Source organism: Rhagoletis pomonella, unplaced genomic scaffold, assembly GCF_013731165.1.
Source record: "Rhagoletis pomonella isolate Grant_MI unplaced genomic scaffold, Rhpom_1.0 Rhpom_scaffold_00001, whole genome shotgun sequence".
NCBI classification, from domain to species: Eukaryota; Metazoa; Arthropoda; class Insecta; order Diptera; family Tephritidae; genus Rhagoletis; species Rhagoletis pomonella.
Window position 1 is genome coordinate 1,912,630 of NW_023458555.1, and position 19,563 is coordinate 1,932,192.

At 36.2% G+C, this 19,563-nt stretch overlaps 2 protein-coding genes across 4 annotated transcripts; one reads left to right on the forward strand and one right to left on the reverse strand.

Moving 5' to 3' along the window:
* Window positions 1–1,154: 1,154 nt before the first annotated feature.
* LOC118735955 (oocyte zinc finger protein XlCOF6) lies at window positions 1,155–3,437 on the reverse strand. Of its 2 annotated transcripts, none has more exons than XM_036466028.1 (5): window positions 3,344–3,437; window positions 3,014–3,186; window positions 2,072–2,930; window positions 1,909–1,986; window positions 1,155–1,857 (listed from the first exon to the last, which is right to left on the reverse strand). In XM_036466028.1, the coding sequence occupies exons 2-5, from the start codon at window positions 3,173–3,175 to the stop codon at window positions 1,241–1,243; spliced, it is 1,716 nt and encodes a 571-aa protein (XP_036321921.1). In that variant the 5' UTR covers window positions 3,176–3,186; window positions 3,344–3,437; the 3' UTR covers window positions 1,155–1,240. The 2 variants fall into 2 exon arrangements, with proteins under 2 accessions (XP_036321921.1, XP_036321911.1); XM_036466018.1 differs by having other exon boundaries at window positions 3,014–3,273; window positions 3,344–3,361.
* A 7,447-nt stretch (window positions 3,438–10,884) lies between these two features.
* On the forward strand, window positions 10,885–19,209 carry LOC118735964 (14-3-3 protein epsilon). 2 transcript variants are annotated; one of them, XM_036466041.1, is made up of 4 exons: window positions 10,885–11,506; window positions 18,227–18,696; window positions 18,774–18,954; window positions 19,019–19,209. In XM_036466041.1, exons 1-4 carry the CDS (start codon window positions 11,443–11,445, stop codon window positions 19,072–19,074), a joined length of 771 nt encoding a protein of 256 aa, XP_036321934.1. In that variant the 5' UTR covers window positions 10,885–11,442; the 3' UTR covers window positions 19,075–19,209. The 2 variants fall into 2 exon arrangements, with proteins under 2 accessions (XP_036321934.1, XP_036321943.1); XM_036466050.1 differs by lacking the exon at window positions 10,885–11,506 and adding an exon at window positions 13,901–13,994.
* Window positions 19,210–19,563: the final 354 nt, after the last annotated feature.

Genomic DNA, 19,563 nt, shown 5'->3' on the forward strand with positions numbered 1-19,563 from the left:
AACGTTGCTGGCAACATACAAGGCAATAGGCCGGCCGGTTTTGAACTATGCAGCGCCAGTGTGGTCGCCGGGGACTAGTAGGACGCTGTGGACGAAGCTACAGACTGCACAGAACACCGCCCTGAAGACAGCGACAGGATGCCTCCTGATGTCGCCCGAACACAATCTTCACGGCGAGGCCCCCGTAAAGGAGCACAATATAATGCTCTGCAAGCAGTTCCTGATCGGGAGCCACAGAAATGGCCAACCAAACAGACAGCTGCTTGCAGAGGAGCCCTCGCCTAGGCACGTCAGGAGGCATCTATATGAACTGACGGACGAAGTCCAGAGGTTCATCAAACAACCTCTGGACCCGACAGCTTACCGACTGGCCCTGAACGGCGTTCACAGGGAGCCAGTCTCGAGTTATGTAGACTCTAGACCTGTGAATGCCGTTCTAGGCATACAACCCCCGGACATAGACGAGACGGAGCTTCATCTGCCTCGGGAGATGCGAACGACACTAGCACAACTTCGCTCCGGCTACTGCAGCAGGTTAAACTCCTACCTGAGTAGATTGAATGAGGATGTGCCAAATGAGTGTCCGACATGCGGAGAGACCCCACATGACTCGAAACACCTCTTCGCATGCCCGGTAAACCCGACAACCCTAACGGCCTTGTCCCTGTGGACCAACCCCGCAGAAGCTGCACGCTTCCTAGGGCTGCCGTTAGTGGAACTTGACGACAACGACTGATATACCAACCGACCTGGGCGGGGTTGTTTTAGCCGCTACAACAACAACAACAACAATAAAGAAATGCAGCCATTATATGCTTTAACCTTTAATTTCGCTCAGATATTTCTTTTAACATTTTTTCCACTTTTTTGAAAACTACTTAGGCTGGGAAAACTTTAGTAGGCCTTAAAATAAAGTACGAGCTAATTTTTGCAAATCCATCGAGTGTTTTATTGCTGGTATACTTTCGGAAACGAAAGTCCGGGCTGATTTCGGCTGCGGCAATAATTAATTTAAATGGAACGTCTTTAAAATAATGGTAAAAAACATAGACATTGAAGTTAAGTATTCATACATCTCATGCAAAAATATCATACTTTCAAAAGAACTTCATACCTTCAAAAGTACTCCCCATTTTTTAAGAAAAATCAGCTGCTTTCATGATATACATCTGTATTCAGTATAACTTGTTTACATACTACTTTTTACTAAATGTATACTTATTGTTTGAATTTACAAAAATTAATGAGAATATGGACTCTTGTGCTTCTTTAGATGACGATTGAGAGTGAATTTAAGTTCAAATGATTTTCCACATATATGACAGCTGAACCCAGGCTTTTCTAAATGTATCTCATAGTGGGAACAAAGTGTTTCAGTACTTGAAAAAGTTTGCGTACATTTTGGACATGTGAATTCTTCAAGTGCCCTGGAATTTTTTTCACTTTCGCATGTCTCCTCGTCAGAAGATATTACTTGTGTCATTGAGTTGTTATTTTTAGAGCTATACGAGTTTTCCTCATTGACCCCAGTGTTTTGGCTAGAGGTTTGCAAGTTTGTAATAGGCATTTGCAACACCTCTGTCGAATCTTGGTAGTGAAATTGTTCATCTTGAATATCTGTATTAGCACATGCCTCAGTATCAGTAGTATTTTGTATTAAACTGCATTGTAACTTATGTGCCTTTAATTCGTGTTCAGTGGAACAGCGTCGATCACACTGATCACAAGAGAGATGTTGTTCTTCTGTTAGCGAATTTTTTTGTGCATTTTCCAGTTCTACTGTTGTGGTGGGAAGAGTCTCTTCTTTGGCATGTATTTGCCAAATATGAGACTCAAGTATATCCTCCATCTGGAATACTGTAAACAAAAAATTATATTATATCGAATTAATAGCGGGTTTCGCCTTACCCTCATCACAGTAAGAACATGGCCACGATCTTAGTTCATGCGTGCGCATATGCACTTTCATTTTTTTCCCCAAGACACCTGTTTGCAGAAGAGTAACCATAATCACAAAAAAGGAAAATACATACATGTAATTATAATTTTTTATCTAAAGTTATTTTCTTACGTTTGCCGCAAGTAGTACATTCAATCTTAGAATGAATTGCTCTGGTATGTTCCTTAAGAGTTTCCCGCGAGTCACAAAAGAATCCACACTGAGCGCATTTAATATGCTTGCTGATTCTGTGCCATTTCAAATGAAATTTGAGTCGTGTAGCAGTGGAGTTTGTAAACTGCTTTCCGCATATGTGGCAAACCATATCCTTTATTTCATGTATCCGCTGCATATGTTGTCTATGCAGCTCCATTGTTGCCGAAATATGTCGACACAAGCTACATTGAACAGATGTTGATGCTTCTTGTTTTACGTGAATTGAAGAATTTTCACTTATATGCTCCTCCAACGGTTGTGGTTCTGGAGAGTTTAGTATATTCAAATTCGAGCTTGTTAGATAACTTATGTCATGAGTTTGATTTGCTTCTTCAGATACTTCCATTTGAATATTAAATTGTTCTTCCAAAGAGGGAATATTAAATTGTTCTTCCAAAGAGGGAATATTAAATGTTTCTTTTAAAGAAGGAACAAAACTATCTTTATGAACAGAGCTCTCTTCAACAAGTTCTTCCTTTATAGGAACGATAGGAACGTGAGGGATGTTAAAAGGTGTAAAACCACCCCCTCCCACACCATTGTACTCATTTTCGCTAAGGTCATCAACGTAAATGAAATCGCATATAGTTTCTGATTTTTCTTCTGGATCAGGTAGTTCCTTTTTTATATAAACCTTATTATCTTCTCGTAGGTTGTAAAAATGTTTCCATTGTGCATCTAATTCAACACAAAGGCCTCGAAATTTAAAAAGCTTCTGAAACTCAAGAATACAGCAGGTGCAAATATACTGAGGTAAACCATCGTTCTTTTTAATCTGTTAAAGTAGCGTTTGCTTATTATTGATTTTTTGCATTTAGAGGATATGTACTTATGATTTTTGCGTTTGCAGGTACTCACCTCAACATTCCATCCCGCTAGTTCAGTACGAATATTTGACAAATCACACTCATCGGACGAGGAATCGTATATCTGTCGTAGAAAATTCGATGATGTTAAATAGAATATTCCGCATGTTCGGCATGGTTCTATGCCCTCCATAATATCGCCGTTTCCCGCCATGTTGGACAACACTTAATTAATTAACGTCTTGTTTATAAAATCTCAAGATAAATATCAAAATCACAAATGAAGCTGCTGAAGCTATCCAAATATCCTATCTGACAATTTTTACCCAAACTTATTCAAGATGCCAGACTACTGGAATTATTTCCGATGCAACATGCTCACCATATTTTCAGCGATTTCAAACCGGTAAGGCGAATGCTACACTCACAATATGCGTCACGACCTTGGATTTAATGGATCGTGAAGCATCTTGCAGCAACTACTTACAATAGGGATTTTCACACTGAATTTGGTACTCGGTTACTCGGTGTTCGTAATTTTTCACATGTATTTTGTTTGTGTACAATTATAGGGGTCTTCACACCGAGTTTGGTATTCGAAAAATCGGGTTTCAGTAAATTTTCCGTACATTCTGTTTGCACAAAATTATTTTATTAATTACCGAAATATCGTGGAGGCAAGCTCGTTAATCTTCCTGCAATCAGCTGTTGCAATTTTTTCAATATTAAGTGCGTTCGTTTAAAATCTCCAGCAGAAACCAACCAACTGCCAAATTTCGGCGAAATGTCATATGTTCTCTCACAAGAGAGAAATATTCAAAATATTACGCGAACAGAAAATTTGCAGAAACTTGCAAGTTAGACGAACAGCTGATATAATTTTTGTTTACATACAAAAGTGTAAAATTTCAAACGTACGAAAAGTCATCGCAAAGTGTTATACTGACACAGTTTATTGATTAAACAAATAACTACTTATTTCTTACAAGTTTAATTAATCGCATTTTGTAATTTTTATCTTCCAAACCATCAAATTCAATTTTGTGATTTGCGTAAATGCCAACCAGCTGTTTTTGATAAGCTGTTTTCCTGTTGGCAAATTGCTGTTGGCAAAAATTTTTCCAGCAGAAACCAGCAGCTTCCCCTCAAAATGAAATGTCAGTTTGCTCTCTCAATTTCCCCTACTTTGCAAGTTTGTTGCGTACGCGAACGCAAAAACTTGTAAGTTTTGGTTAAACATGAACGATTAACACCTACGCGAACGAACCTATTATCGATGTGATAGATAGCGGGAGACATCGCTTGCGAACTATCACAGGCGATTAATTTCCAAATAGTAAGTTTTGACAGCTTGTTTTAACTTTTGAATTTAAATGAGTTTCTGTTTTTATATGCGGTGAGCGTTACGGTTGCGATGAAACTGACAGATCGTCTGCGATGGATGAATGCTAATGGAGGCAGCAAGTAAATGGCCCATCAGCAGCTGTTCAGCAAATGTAAACAAACAAACAAATGCAACAACAATTTCGAGGGACAAGTAACAGCGTTGCCAGAAAGTTAAAATTGAAATAAAGGTGATCTGAAGCCCAACGAAAGCTAGGTGGGATTCAAATAATCTAAAATTAAAATTACACCCCAATGACAACGACACCCGAATTGCTGCTTAGGTCGGCGTTATGCAGACAAACTTTTGTTTGCCAAATTAAGTGGTGGCTGCTTAGTTTGCTCGGAGGTGGTTATGTCGAGGTTGGCCAGGGTTGCACGTTCATTATAGTATTCATGACTATTGCCAACATGAAATGAGAATTTCAGATGTACATAACGTGCACAATTAATATATTTTTTATGATATCGTATAAGCAATTAACTGTGCCCTAATCTTTGAAGCTCCTATAGCATAAACTCAGTACTCTGGCTTTCGGTATCACGGCAATTTTTGTATATGACAACACCGAATTTGCTGCAGTTTGACCAAACAAAATTAGTTTGCTGTGAGAGTCGCTAAACTCGCTCTCTCCGAGTTTGCTGCAACAACAATTGCACGCAGTTTGCCAAACAAAAATTCTGCATAACACCGACCTTAGTCTGTGGCACTACTCCACTAACGGCAGCCCTAGGAAGCGTGCAGCCTCGACGGGTCTGTCCATATGGAGTAGAGTCAAAGGACGAAGACGAGCCCTGAATCGAAATCCCGGGGGGTGGAGTACTACTGATACAACAACAGCAACGCCCGAATTGCGCAATTTCGACACTATTCTGAATTTCAGCTGAAATTGCGGTACGATTCTCAATTTTTTCTTATTCTTATTTTTCACTATAACCGCCTAAACGATTTTGGCCGAGTTCAACAAAGCACGCCAGTCGTTTCTCTTTTGTGTCAACTGTCGTCAATTGGAAATGCCAAGTGAAGCCAAGTCGTTCTTCACCTGGTCTTTCCATCGCAGCGGGGCCTCCCTCCTCCTCTGCTGACACCAGCGGGTTCCAAGTTTAATACTTTCAGAACCGGAGCTTCGGCGTCCATTCGAACGACATAGCCAAGGGAGAACTCGTTATAATTGTAGCGAAAGTGCGCAACAGGGGCGTGCCTTCTCTTTTCATCCAATCAAAAAACGTACTAGGGCAAAAGAGAAGGCACGCCCCTTTTGCTCACTTTCGCTACAATTCTAACGAGTTGTCCCTTTTTGTTATCTACGTTCTTTGGTAAAGCTGATACAGCTCATCGTTCCATCGTCTACGGTAAAATCTTTCTCTCGAATACTCCAACAGCCGCCTCATCAGTTGTTGTCATTGTCCATGCTTCTGCGCCATATACCATCACGGGCATGATGAGTGACTTATACAGTGTGGTTTTCGTACGTCGTGAATTGCCTACTCAGTTTCTCGATTCTCAATTTCGGGAAATTGAGGCGTAGTCACCTCAATTTTACGAATATAACTCTGAAAATTGTGTATTGTAAGTTATTCAAGAGAAAATAGAGTAATGAACAAACGTCAATAACAACAACAAAAAAATAAAAAATAAACAAACAGAGCAAAACAAAACCAACAAAACAACAACAAGCAAATAAACAAACTGTCATCGAAATCGACAGCTACAATTTCAATTTTAATTTGGGTGTTTAAATTGCGCCATTTGGGCAGCCTGGAAACGACGTTTTAAGTGACATACAAATTTTTATCTAAAATTGACCCCATTGACGTTGATTGGTTGCAAAAGCACGCACGAAATAATAAATTAGTTAGCACAAACATGTGCTACAAAATTGCTTGCATTTTTTCTTTATGCTTCGTCTTCATATTCTTTGTTTACTTTTCAAAGAAAATAACATGGCGCAATTACAAACATCAGTCAGAAATTTTCTTTTTTTCTTTTGCTTCATCTTGTCAGATCTTGTGTAGTTGGATCATGGAATTGCATGGACAATAAGGGAATCGGCTCGCCCAAAATCTGGCAACACTGCGCATATGAGTAAATAAAATTCATAAAATTTTCTGTTACTAATTATTTTTTTTTTACAGGAAAAAAGCTACGAATCAGCTGTTGATAAGCGGATTCGCTATTTAAGTAGAGATAGTCGATTAACATAAGAAATTCATTTTCAGATTATATATTTAAAAAACACTTATATGGCCACCCCGTATTTCTTCAAGCAACAATCAACTGTTCAGTACAAAATGTAAACAAAACAAACAAATACAACAACAATTTCAAGGAACAAGCAACAGTGCCTCTTGTTTGGCAAATTTAAATAATGTAAACAGAATTTCAGCGGATAGCGGGTAAAGGGCTGATGGGTGGCGAACAGCTGATCCATTCCAGTCGGAAAATTCGATCGGGTAAACACAATTTCGACACGAACGGAAAACACTATTGTGACGGAAATGAGGCTAAAACACGAGAATAATTGTGCATGCATTAAACTGCATTCACGATTCTAAGTTTACTTATGTACAAGAACAAATCAACGTAAAATGGCATTAATACATACAAATCTCTATTCACGTATACATTTTCTTCACTGCTTTTATTCATCTCGGGTGACGCGAAGAAAACAAAAATTGTTCATGCACAATTACTCCGTGTGTTTGGGGCCATTGACAACAAATGGTTAGAAAAGCAACCCTGAGTCTTCGACCCGGCGGGTAAGATAGAAATGAATAAGGGTATTCATTAAACCTTATAAATGCATTATAAACCGTATAAACTTATAATTGTGTGGACATTCTAAATTACACATTTCTGCTAAATTTCTCCAGCGATTTCACTGAATAAACTTGATAAACTGAAGCCAATGCAACTCTGTCACAACTCTAACTGTGTTTTCTTGGGCAATAATCGAGAACCACTTACAAGTTTTTCACAGAAATACAACAACAGCGATGTGATCCTGATAGAGATCTGGTTCAATTTATAAGCCGTTCTGTTTGTTTTGTTTCACTGATAATTTGGCAGCACAGTTTGGTAGCACTGACAAATGAATTCATGCACAGACAGACATTCTGCCATTATTTTATTTAATTTCCCTACAAGGAAAGGACTTTTTAAGTTTGTGTGAGAAATTCAAAAACTTTCCATCATTTTACATATCCCTCGTTCTGGCTAACACATAAAATTCGAGTAATTATAAAAAAAACATAAAATATACAGATTCGTGAAGAAATTCAATGAAAATTACTACCTGCATTGTTTGTCGCGTAAACTGAAGAAAAATAAATAGGAACATATATTCACCACGGCAGCAGTAACACCAGAGCAGTATTTAAGTGGCAGCGCTTCGAGCGTTCAGATAGTCGTTTTCATTTTGCACAAAAACGGTAATGAAACAAGTTTTTTCCAATAGTTTACATAGTACGTCATTTACGTATACAATTCTATGTACAATTATTCAATAAATTTGGTTTTACACTATACTTTTTGAAACTTTTTTGAGCTAATTTTTTTTTGTTTCACAGAAGCGTGCTCAGAAGGCGTGTGTACCAATAATTTCATCCCTGGCATATTCATCCCCGATGAAGGCAGTCGCCATGATGCAATAATACAAGGTGCTATCAGTTGTGACAGCTCGATTTGACACTACCTTAGCTCAGTAGAATGAGAAGAAAAACGGGAAAAATGAATCCCCATATGGGGGAAAAATATAAAATTTCACTTTTTCTCCTTAACAAAATTTGCTTTTTTATAGTATATTCGTTATGAAACGAAATAAAATAAGATAAAATACCTTTTTAAGAAAACAAAGTGTGTATACTGAGAAAAAATAAAAAGCATTCAACTATATTAATGGGCAAAGAATAGTGAAAGAAGTAACACTGTTTCACGTAAGGTAGTCAATATGGCGGAATTAGAGCGAGAAGTTGCCAACTGATAACACCTTGTATTATTGCATCATGGGCAGTCGCCATATTCACCCAAGGTTTTTTACTGGTTATATTGTGCTCTCAACTTTTCGCGTGCGTCGCTCGTCAGCTGTTGCAAATAAATAAAATTATGTGAAATATTTTTCCTTTTTAATCAAGTGCGGGCAAGAAATATCGTTTTTAATGCAATTATCGATATGAAATATTAATTTATCTCTCGTTATTATGTTAATTTAGTGGTCTAAGCGTTCGCTGCCAAGCGTTCATTGTAGCAAGTATGATAAGAAATTAGGAAGGTAGAACCGCTGAGAGGAATTTTTCAAATTCTTGACGTTTGCAAGCAGTTTAATTTAAAAATTTTACACACATTCTCATTTTCAATCTCAAACAGCAACAACTTTGAACAATTCCTTTTTTTACTCTCAATTTCATATGATTTTAAAATGCTGGCAAACTTAAAAAAAAAAAATCATGGCCGATGAGTTGAGAGAATGGATTTATCTTACTATGTTATTATCATGGTAGCAATCATACTTTCAATAATGATAACAAATTTTAAAGTAAAACCATTCTCTCAATTTGTATTTTGAATAAATTGTAACAGAAATAAAAGAAATCGTAGTATAAATGACAGAAATTGTAAAAGATAAGAGCACATGCCAAAAAACCGGTGATCTCAGCTGTAGGCATTTGTTGGCAATCAGGTGATAGTGTTTTTACTTACGAAACTGTACGATGGTCGTGACAGTATTGACCGGTGCAAACACTAAGTATAAATGACAAAAATAGGAGTTACCTAAGGTCCTGTCTCCACAGGAAATACTGATGTCGTGACGCCATGTTCCAATGGAGACCGCCTATTTCTCATGGGCTGCAATATATTTTATCCCTTATTGCTTGATCATTATTGCAGGCAATTCGATAGTTTGACAACCATATTTTCATTTGAAAAAAATCGTGCTGGTGATAACATCCATAAAATTTCGATATTAAATCAAAATAAAAATCTTTTCCCTATTGGATTATTTGTGATTACGTTTTGGAAAACTATTCAATAAGTTGTTTTAAAGATTTAAATGTTTATAAACACCGAAATTGAGAAAATGGTGTCTGGTGGCGTCATGCGGCAAATGCTTATTTCAAGGCGTCAAAGTGCCCACACATAAAAATTTCCAGCTGATGGCTGTTTACCAACTACCAGTAAAATTATCAAGCTTCCGACACAGTAGTTCGGTACCCGGTAAACCGATAATAAAATAATTTAACACAAACAAAATACTTGAGGAAAAATTACCGAACAGCGAGTTACCGTTCCCACGACAGTTGGGTCTACGTAACCAGAGCGACCCAGATTTATATTTGGCCAAGGACTCTCACTCCCCAAAAACACTCACCAAAAACTCTTGGAGAAAGTTGTATGCTGCTACAACAACAAATGGGGTAAAATTACCGAACAGCGAGTTACCGAGTACCAAGCTCGGTGTGAAAAGCCTAAATATTTGAATGATTTAATCGATTATATTTCAATATTGAAAAATCGATTAATTGTGGTTAACAAAAATCTCTGTATCTTCTATTACAAATTTAAAAATTTGCGTCATCTATTAAGGCCCTGTCACACGGTCAGTATTTATTGACGCGATGCAAGTATCGCGATATTTATTGACAGTGTAGCATGCATTATTGATGGATCGTGACCCATATCGCAAAATTCCTAAAAATTTTGACATCTGGATCGCGGATCGCGATACCGTCAATAAATACTGAATGTGTAGCACTTTCAAAACGTGATCCATACATTTCGTCAGTACATCTTTTACTCTCGTAATGCGAACATCGGCTTTGCCTTCGCTCTCGGGGCTTAAAATCTTTCAAAACAAATTTTAATTAACATTGGAAACTTTAAAATAATTGTGGAATGCATTATCTGTAAATTATACGTACAAAATAAAAATATTTTCTTGCGTCATAATAAGCATTCAGCACAAAAATTATGCAAATACTGACGCGATAAATATTGAACATGTAGCATTCGTGCGCGATCCATCAATCCATCAATATAGATCGCGATTCAAATATCGTGGGCATGAGTAACGTATGACGACAATCGTCTGAACGATTCATTCATAAAAATCAAGAATTGTTTGATCGTTTGTGCGATATCGTCAACTCGATTCCAGTTTTGCTTCACGTAACAGTAACACGTAACAGCAAGACAAATGCATAAATCAGTGTTCTGACAACATCGTTTTGTCAGTATCGTTTGAACGACTGTCGTTTCAAAGTTACGTGATTCATGCCGTTCTAATTACTGACCGTGTGACAGAGTCCTTGCATAGTGCGGATATTGAATTCTTCCTTGTCTAAAAACTTGACGGCAAAGTGATTATTAGAGTGAGACAAGTTAGCTACGACTTAACGAAAGTATTAAGTAGTTCAGTAAACAAGACGTGCTAGTAAGAGAGATAGCTATAGATACATATAAATAGGTGCGGCCATATTGATTGCTACATACGAAGGCAAGGGAAGCGGACTTCGTCAAGCGTCGTTTCATATTCGTTTATGTGGATGAATCAACGAGTTGACAACGGCGAGCAACGACGTTCATCGAGTATTGTTAATAGAAAGCGGTAAAAAATTTGAAATTTTCTGAGATAAAATCTATCAAAAGCATTCGATAGAGTTGTGCAAAAAATTTCTCTTTGAATGCGTATTTGGAGTTAAGAATTTTACGGTACTTGGAATTTTTAACGCCGATTCTTGACGGTTCATCATTGAAAAGAGTGAAGAACTAGGCATTGGATTCTGCGACGAAGTCGTGAAAAAGTGTAAGAAGAAGAAATAAAAGCGACAGCAGCGCTGCGGTCGGGAAACGACAACGACATTATTGCCGGAGCAGAAGCAAAAGCAGCAGTAGAGGCGAAACGTTTGTCAAAGAGAAAAAATTCATAGTAGAGAAAAGTAAAAAATTGAATTTCGGAAGCGCAGGCGACGACGAAAAATAAAAAGGTGTAAAACGCTAAAAACTGCTGTTTCAGGACGACGCCAGTAAATAACTAAATAAGATTTCAGAAGAATCTAATCTAAAGAACTAAATCGAGATTTACTAAGCTATCGAACAGAATGTCTGAACGTGAAAATAATGTGTACAAGGCCAAATTGGCTGAACAGGCTGAACGTTATGACGGTAAGTACGCGGACTGTATAAAATTTGTAAAATAGGAAATGTGGTCCGAGAAAATAAAAAATGCGGATTTTCATAATGGGTGTGGATTGATAAAAAAAAAATAGGAAATAGTGACCGCAGTAGAAACACGCGGGGTATAGTGTACTGCTTATGACGAAGGCAAAGACGATGGTGCGTCAGTGCAGACGAAAAAATTTTAATGAAGAGAGATGGCCGGAATAGCGAGAAGATAATGGAGACTTAATATTTGCCGGCGATTCAATTTCGGGTGGTTTTTTGTTGCATTGAAATCTTTCTTGCGTTTATAATTGTACATAAGCGTTTACTTATGTAGGAAAAATGGACTTGCGAAAAAATACGGCTATTGGTGTATATATGTATGTATATATATAAATATATAAAATAAGATTTCTAAGGTCATCGATAAAGCGGGTACGAACACTTGAGAGAAACGCAGGCTATGCTTGTCGTCCTATATGGTTGTCACTTCGAAATTGGTTAAAAATCATCTCTATTCTTAGTTGCTATGTTCGAGAGTAAAAAGCGCACACGCACTTCACATGGATTTAAGCTTTAATAAATGAGAGTATATGAAGCGAGCTGCTAAAAAGCGAGTAGCATTGGCAGTATAAAAATTTAGAACCACTTGGTCAATAAGAAGACGGTTAAACGCAGAGCTGCCAACTCTGCTATGAAGTGCCATTTTGAGGATAAAAAGGTGCCATTCTTTGTAATTCTTCCCATTTAGCATTAAAATTAGAAACACATTTCTAAATCAAAGTTCCAGTGACAAAGTAAGATAAACCGGTTGTATACCTGTAGAAGTTAGAAAATTTTAGTTGAGAAAAAGGAAGGTGCAAAAGAATATCACAAAAATGTATTAAAATATTATTTTTCAAAAGTGCCATTTTGGCACTTTGTGCCAAATTGAAAAATTAAGTGCCATTTGAAGTAAAATAGGGCCAAAAATTGCACGGTTTGAGCTAAGCTGGCAGCCTTGGCCGTAGTTGAACATTTCATAACTCATACTAGCTCACCTTGCGGTGGATATTTGTATTTGTCCTGCAGGCATGAGCAGTGTCACTAGCCGACTACCATGCCTGAAATATACCATCGCCGCTCTTTCACATTTTGCCTAGAATTGGCAATACGATGGTGTACGGGTATCGTTCGTTTTACTTGGGTATTATTTTCTTTGCTTTTTTTGCGCCTATGTGTCATTCGTTCGTGCGGTGCAGGGTTTGGACACAGCATTGATCGGAGTAGATTTATTATTTCTTAAAAATTGTATGGCGCTTCACATTGAGCTCGTTACCCCGTGTTCGTAATCTTTTCCTAGTGTGGTTTGTTAGTGTAAAATAGTGTTACACAAACAAAATACATGGGTAAAAATTACCAAACACAGAGTACAAAGCTTCGGTGTGAAGACCCATTATAAAATCTCTTTTTTTTCTGAGGAACATTGAATAACTCAAATTCTAATAGGTTAAAAATAAAGAAAACTGGGGCTCACCCTCCATTAAACCCTTGTATCCAACCCTTTTTCTTGTAGCTAAAGGCGGAAATGTAGATGATTTTTTGAGATATTTGACATATAATAATAATAGATTGGAGCTTACCACATATGTTTGTGTTTGGCCGAGCTTCTCCTCCGACTTGTGACGTGCGCCTTGATGTTGTCACACAAAGCGGAGAGACCTACAGTTTTACGCCGACTCCGAACGGCGATTGTATTTTTATGAGAAGCTGTTTTTCATGGCAGAAATACATTCTGAGGTTTGCCATTGCCTTGTGAAAGATTTGCCGAAATAACTTTCGTTTGCCTGGTTGGAATTCCCTTTATCATAAGGTTAATTTGGCAAGTCATAGTTAATTCGAAAGTCCATGCAAATAATTTTAAAATTACTGTTTTATGAGTACATCTCGGAAGATTTTTATTTATTATACTTTTTCAACAATGAAACAAACAATGAATTAAAGAACGCCTTTAAAACATAATAACATACATAACATTTTCTTTTATACTTCAATTATGCTTTGTTCACTTTTAATTGACAAATGACGTCACCGTCGGGAGTGTGCAATCTTGTGTTCTCGACTCGGCCCTGCCTAGATCGGCTTGTCCCTGAAGTGTTTTTTTCAAACTCAAACAACGAGAGACCCAGGAAGTGTGCAACTACTAGCTTTTACTGGCTAGTGTGAAAAAAAAACGTAACTATAATAATTATTTAGATCGTAGAAAAATGAAATCGCAGAACATAAAACAAACGGTAAAAGGAGCACGCTACTTATTGATTTTAAAATAATTTACTACTGAATCGACTTTAAGTAGCCCGAGCACTGGTACTGAGTGTGGTACTTTTCGTTTCCATAGTGTTTGCTCGTGGTTGCTTGTTGCCGCGAAAAATCGATGAATGGAATCGACCGGTCGCTTACTGAGCAACAAAAAGTTATAGATAGCCATAATGCTTGGTTTGACAGTAGTAAAGTAAGAAATCCATTATTTTAGGGAAAATCGTACTAATGGATTATATGCATGCGAATATCCGGCTATGATTTTAATGAATGTGTATATATGTATACACTCACTCACCAGAATGTTTCCAAGTGTTTTTTTGTTTTGTTTTTTTTTAAATCGCAATGTTTTTCGTAATAATTTTTTTTCGTTAAATTTTAATAGTTCATTCTGCATCGAATGGCCTATAAATTAATGATTCAAAGTTTTTACAAAATTTAGGAAAATTCGACAAATTTTCACCAAAATTTGCAACTTTTAAACCAAATTTGTTAGAAGTTTTTTGAAAACATTGCAAATATTAAAAAAAAAAATACTGTACAGAAACATATTCTAGTTAGTGTATGTACACTTGGTCCAAAATTGACTCAATAATAAAACAAATCATTACTTATGCGTTTTTCGGTGGTTCTTTGGTAAAATTTATATGCAATATTAAAAGCAAATATGCGAGTATAGTTTAAAGAACTAGAATCCACCATAAAATTTTAAAATTTCGCTAACGTGTCTGGAATATTTTTTTAAATTAGCTTATTGACTCAATTTTGCACTCATATAATTTACAACTGAGGGGAAATCCCTATTGTTACGCTGCAACCCCTTTTCCCCCGTGAAGTGTAGGTTTTTGTTATAACTTAGTAATGGTTTTTGTTATAAAAATACCATGAGACGCGATTTGAAAAATATAAAAATAATATTACTGGAAAGCTAACGCATGTGAGCCAATCGACTGTTAGCCGGATTGCAAAGAAAACGGTGGAAGAACTATCTACCGCTAAAGAAGCCGTAGAATGCGCTTGTAGAGAAGCTAACGAGTTTGCCAATAGGACTGCTATGTTCTACAATATTGCTCCTGGTACTCAGTGATTAGCTGTCTAATGTGGTTGTAGTTTATCGGACATCGCTGCGGGCCTTGCTCTGCGAAGCCACGTAGTGGCTGGTTAGCTGAGTTAACCTAGTTAGTGCACCGTTCATATTATGCCAGTAGCATGCCAGTCCAGTGAGCCAGGCCAGCGCTGGATTGACACGACGAATGTCTACACCAAAAAAATAAATAAATTTTTTGCTGCGTCAGGACGAATAAGTGTTGAAAATGTCCTTTTAAAACTTTGTCCTTAAACATCCTTGGAAATGTCTAATGTCTATTTCTGAATAAAATATTTGTCAAGTATGTACTAATAAGTTAACTATCGCATCCTCGAATTTCATACTTCTAACTTTATTAGTTTTAGATAAAAAAAATTTACACTTCTCTTTATAAGATATTGATAGTTACAATATACATTAATGAAGATAGTGGAATCATTACACTGTACAGCAATGGGATGGGTATTGGACCAAGCCAACTTTTTTAAAGAGATTGATTGATTGAGGTAAAAAAGTAATTTCCCCGTTTTTCGAAGTTAGCCTCCGAAATCGATATGCGCTTTCGAAGTTCGAAATAGGGCCCTTGGTAAAAAATTATTTATTATTACTACAGTGGTCGTCCAGTATAACGAATGATATAATGTCTGGGATCATACGCTATATCGAAAAGTACGTTGTATGGAACTCAAATTTTATTATGAGAATTCAATAAAATCAGTCTATATATTACACATGAGTCCCATATTCCAATTTTGCTTAATGTGCTTTTATTTTTTTTTTATTTCTTACCTAATAAATAACAAACGTTTACGCGACGGAGGTATTTTCCCAGTTCAATAAACGCGATCACTTGTAAGAAGTTTATCTTTTGAACTGATCGTAATTCCACGTACGTAAAAGTCATGCAAAACCATGTCATTCAAGCGCACAAAGTATACAAGCGTTCGTTATATAGAATACTCCTTTTTCCAACCGTTCGTTATTTAGAGTAATCAATACATTTAAAATAAGCATTCGTTATTTGGAGCGTACTAGATAACTAAAAAACTGAAAATATAGACGTAGTAGTCCGCCTTTTGCTCTTATTTAACTGGTATATGACTTTTTTTGTGCAAACTTATACTACAGGTGTTATAAGGGGTCAAAGGTCGGGTCTTCGAAAAATTAAAAACCTTATATGTATTTCAAACAATTTTGAACTGATTTTAAACCCCCTTTCTGATATGCGTATTTATATACTTCGTGTTTAAAAATTTGAGAAAAAACATTTAAAAGGAAAAAATAAATGCTCCTGTTTCAAGAGCTTGCACTAGAAATCGCAAAAAAGGCAAAAGAAGACACTAAAGAAAGAGTTTCGATTTTTCAAAAGACAAAAAAACTTATCTCTAGTTTTCTGGCAGCGAAGAAAAGCCAACTTTTAAGGCGCTCGACGTGAGTTATACAATTTAAATATGGAACGTTTAAGACCTTCATATTATCAAAAATACGGGTTTTTTACAACTAAGGGCCAGTATGCAGCTCTCACGAAAACGGACAAGAAAAAATTGAAATTATCTTGTGTGTGTGTGTCCAAGGAGTTTTGACAACCTAATACATATCCAGTTGCCTCACTTTTTCCTCAAGAAATAACGGAGCGGGCATATATTTCTGTTGCAACCGTGGGTTACCTTGTGGCCTTTTTTCACAAAAAAACAACTTTACTAGAAAGCGTTCAAATTTCTTAAGAACTGCGTACTGCCTTAAGGAAATTTGACTCATGAAAATTTCTTAGCCATCCTTGTACGTCATTTTATATGGGCTTTTTGCTTTTCTTGAAAGCTGCACACAGGCCTTTAAGATAGAAAAGACAAAAAGGCAAATATCTTAAAAAATGCAAAAAAGGCAACATCACATGTGTATATATGGAATTAGGGAAAGCTAAATCGTGGACATTCATAATAGAATATAATCTTTTTAGCAATTTCCATAAAATCCGTTCCCTAGCAATAATAATAAAACTTATGATGCGCGAAATTTAACAATTGATTACAACATATTCTATTTTTTTATTGAGCTTGATCTTTCTTTATCTAAAGATGGTTCCATTCATCTTTTGAAATCTTCTACATATGTAATCTTATTTACTTTTGTTATCTATACGAATTTATTTTTTATAAATTATATTAGATAAATAAATAAATAAATTACAGTTGTGATTAAAAGTAATACAACTAGAAACTGATATACAGGGTGCCGACGAGTAAAGGCGGACCTCCATAGCGTTTGACATTTACGCTTAGAAGTCAAAATTCATACAACTTTCTTACATTTCCATGCGTCGCTATGTATGTAGGCGCTGCCATAAAAATTTGTATACCATTTTTTTTTCTGTCAAACTCACGCATACGTATACGCATGCTATGGAGATCCGCCTTAACTGTAGCCCGGGGGGTTTTTTTTTTTGAAAAATAAAAGGTCTATTTTTATTTTATTTAAATTTCATTAAATAGTTTTAAAATTTTAATCCTTATTTGCATTTGCCAGCAGTGTAAACTTTGAGAGATTAGTACACGCAAGTCTTTTTCAGATGTATTTTTTCTTAGACTTTTTATCTATAAAAAAGAAGAAAAAAAATAACTGTATAGGTATATGTAGTCACCAGTCAAGTAAAAAACCATCAACAACTTTTTAATAGGAAAGTCTCTTATTATTTTTATACTTTTAACTAACTTCAAACAAATTAGGAGGTTAGCAATTCGTCGGGATATTTTTTTTTATGTACATACATGTGTTACCGTATAGCTTTGGACCACGTTAACCGATTTAGTTAACTCTGGAAAAGTTAATACCCATATCTACTTGATTTAGATCCGACCTTTGGATCATAAAGTAATTAAAAGTACTCCTAAATATGTATATAAGAATTGAGGTCGGCTGTGATTTACATTTTGAAATTCGATTCTGTAAAATAGTTCACGTACACGATTCAATCATGTTCACACATTCCTAAAAAATACAACCCAGAATGTATGCCATAAGGAAATCACCTTTGTGCTCGCACTCTTATTTTGACGTCTTTCAATAAGTCTTCTACCTTTTAAGTGTGTCTTGCCCATCGTTTTAATAACGTTATTGTGGACTGCATGTGTCCGTTGGTCGGGAGGGCAATAAAACCGTTGGGATTAATTAATTAATTATTAGGCGTTGGCTGAAAATGTAACCGTTATTGGTAGACGAGATATACTCAACTATTTTATATACTTACAGTATTGCATATAACATACCATTTTAACAAAAAACCAACATTGATATTGTGTAAAATAAAAAATTTATAAAATATTCGCCAACTTTCTTTTTAGAAATGGTGGAAGCTATGAAAAAGGTCGCATCCCTAGATGTTGAATTAACTGTCGAAGAGCGCAACCTGCTTTCCGTCGCCTATAAGAATGTAATTGGTGCACGACGTGCTTCATGGCGTATAATAACCTCTATTGAACAAAAGGAAGAAAACAAAGGGGCCGAGGAGAAGCTTGAAATGATTAAAACCTACCGCGGGCAGGTGGAGAAAGAACTACGAGATATTTGTTCCGATATTCTGAATGTTTTAGAGAAGCATCTCATTCCATGCGCCACTACAGGCGAGAGCAAAGTATTTTATTATAAGATGAAAGGCGATTATCATCGCTATTTGGCAGAGTTTGCTACTGGTTCGGATCGCAAGGACGCGGCAGAGAATTCGCTGATTGCTTACAAAGCTGCCAGCGATATTGCAATGAACGATCTGCCGCCAACACACCCCATTCGCTTAGGTTTGGCGTTGAACTTCTCGGTAAGAATTGAAATAGGGAGGAATATTAAAATGTATGTACGTATGTGTTCCTGTAACTCGGTAATTTCTTTCCGTAGGTATTCTACTATGAAATTCTCAATTCGCCGGATCGCGCTTGCAGACTAGCGAAAGCAGCTTTCGACGATGCCATTGCTGAGCTAGATACCTTAAGCGAAGAGAGCTACAAAGATTCCACACTAATTATGCAATTGCTGAGGGATAATCTTACATTATGGACGTCTGATATGCAGGCCGATGGTTCGTAAACAGTTTTATTAACAAATTGGTAAACAAATAGACTAAAAAATTTTTGGTTTATCAGGTGATGGCGAGCAGAAACCGGAGATTCAAGATGTCGAGGATCAGGATGTGTCGTAATTTAAGTAACCCCCCATCTTACTTAATTCTAAAACTCCTCTATATACCTTTTCCTACTGTAATACAGCAGCAACAACACATACATAAAAAACGAGAAGCATTATAATACACAACAACAGCAACAATGATATACATTATATACATTTCAATTGCATAAAAAATAAAAAAATTCTCTTTCAGAAAAACACTTCTAAATCTAAAGAAAGAATTCAACAAAATTTCTCCTGCCCCGCTCCCATTCAATGTGTGAAGATTTTTTGCATTAAACATAATTATTAAAACCAGAATTATTATTAAAGAAAACAGAATAATTATTAATAATAATGGTAATGATAATATACATCAGTATAATAAAATAAACAAATACAAAAAAATAATTATTTTAAATTATAAAAGATAATACCTTACCAAGAAATCAATATACACAAACATACATTCACACTCATACAGTTAGAGTTGCAAATGCAACAATCGATGCAATATAAGGAA

Excerpts from the sequence above, each read along its gene's own strand:
- LOC118735955 (XM_036466028.1), bottom strand. The coding sequence starts at position 3,175 with ATGGCGGGAAACGGCGATATTATGGAGGGCATAGAACCATGCCGAACA. Across the intron at positions 2,931-3,013 it reads TAGCGGGATGGAATGTTGAG|ATTAAAAAGAACGATGGTTT; the intron begins GTGAGTACCTGC and ends CTACTTTAACAG. Across the intron at positions 1,987-2,071 it reads ATGTACTACTTGCGGCAAAC|GTGTCTTGGGGAAAAAAATG; the intron begins GTAAGAAAATAA and ends TTCTGCAAACAG.
- LOC118735964 (XM_036466041.1), top strand. The coding sequence starts at position 11,443 with ATGTCTGAACGTGAAAATAATGTGTACAAGGCCAAATTGGCTGAACAG. Across the intron at positions 11,507-18,226 it reads ACAGGCTGAACGTTATGACG|AAATGGTGGAAGCTATGAAA; the intron begins GTAAGTACGCGG and ends CTTTCTTTTTAG. Across the intron at positions 18,697-18,773 it reads GTTTGGCGTTGAACTTCTCG|GTATTCTACTATGAAATTCT; the intron begins GTAAGAATTGAA and ends TTCTTTCCGTAG.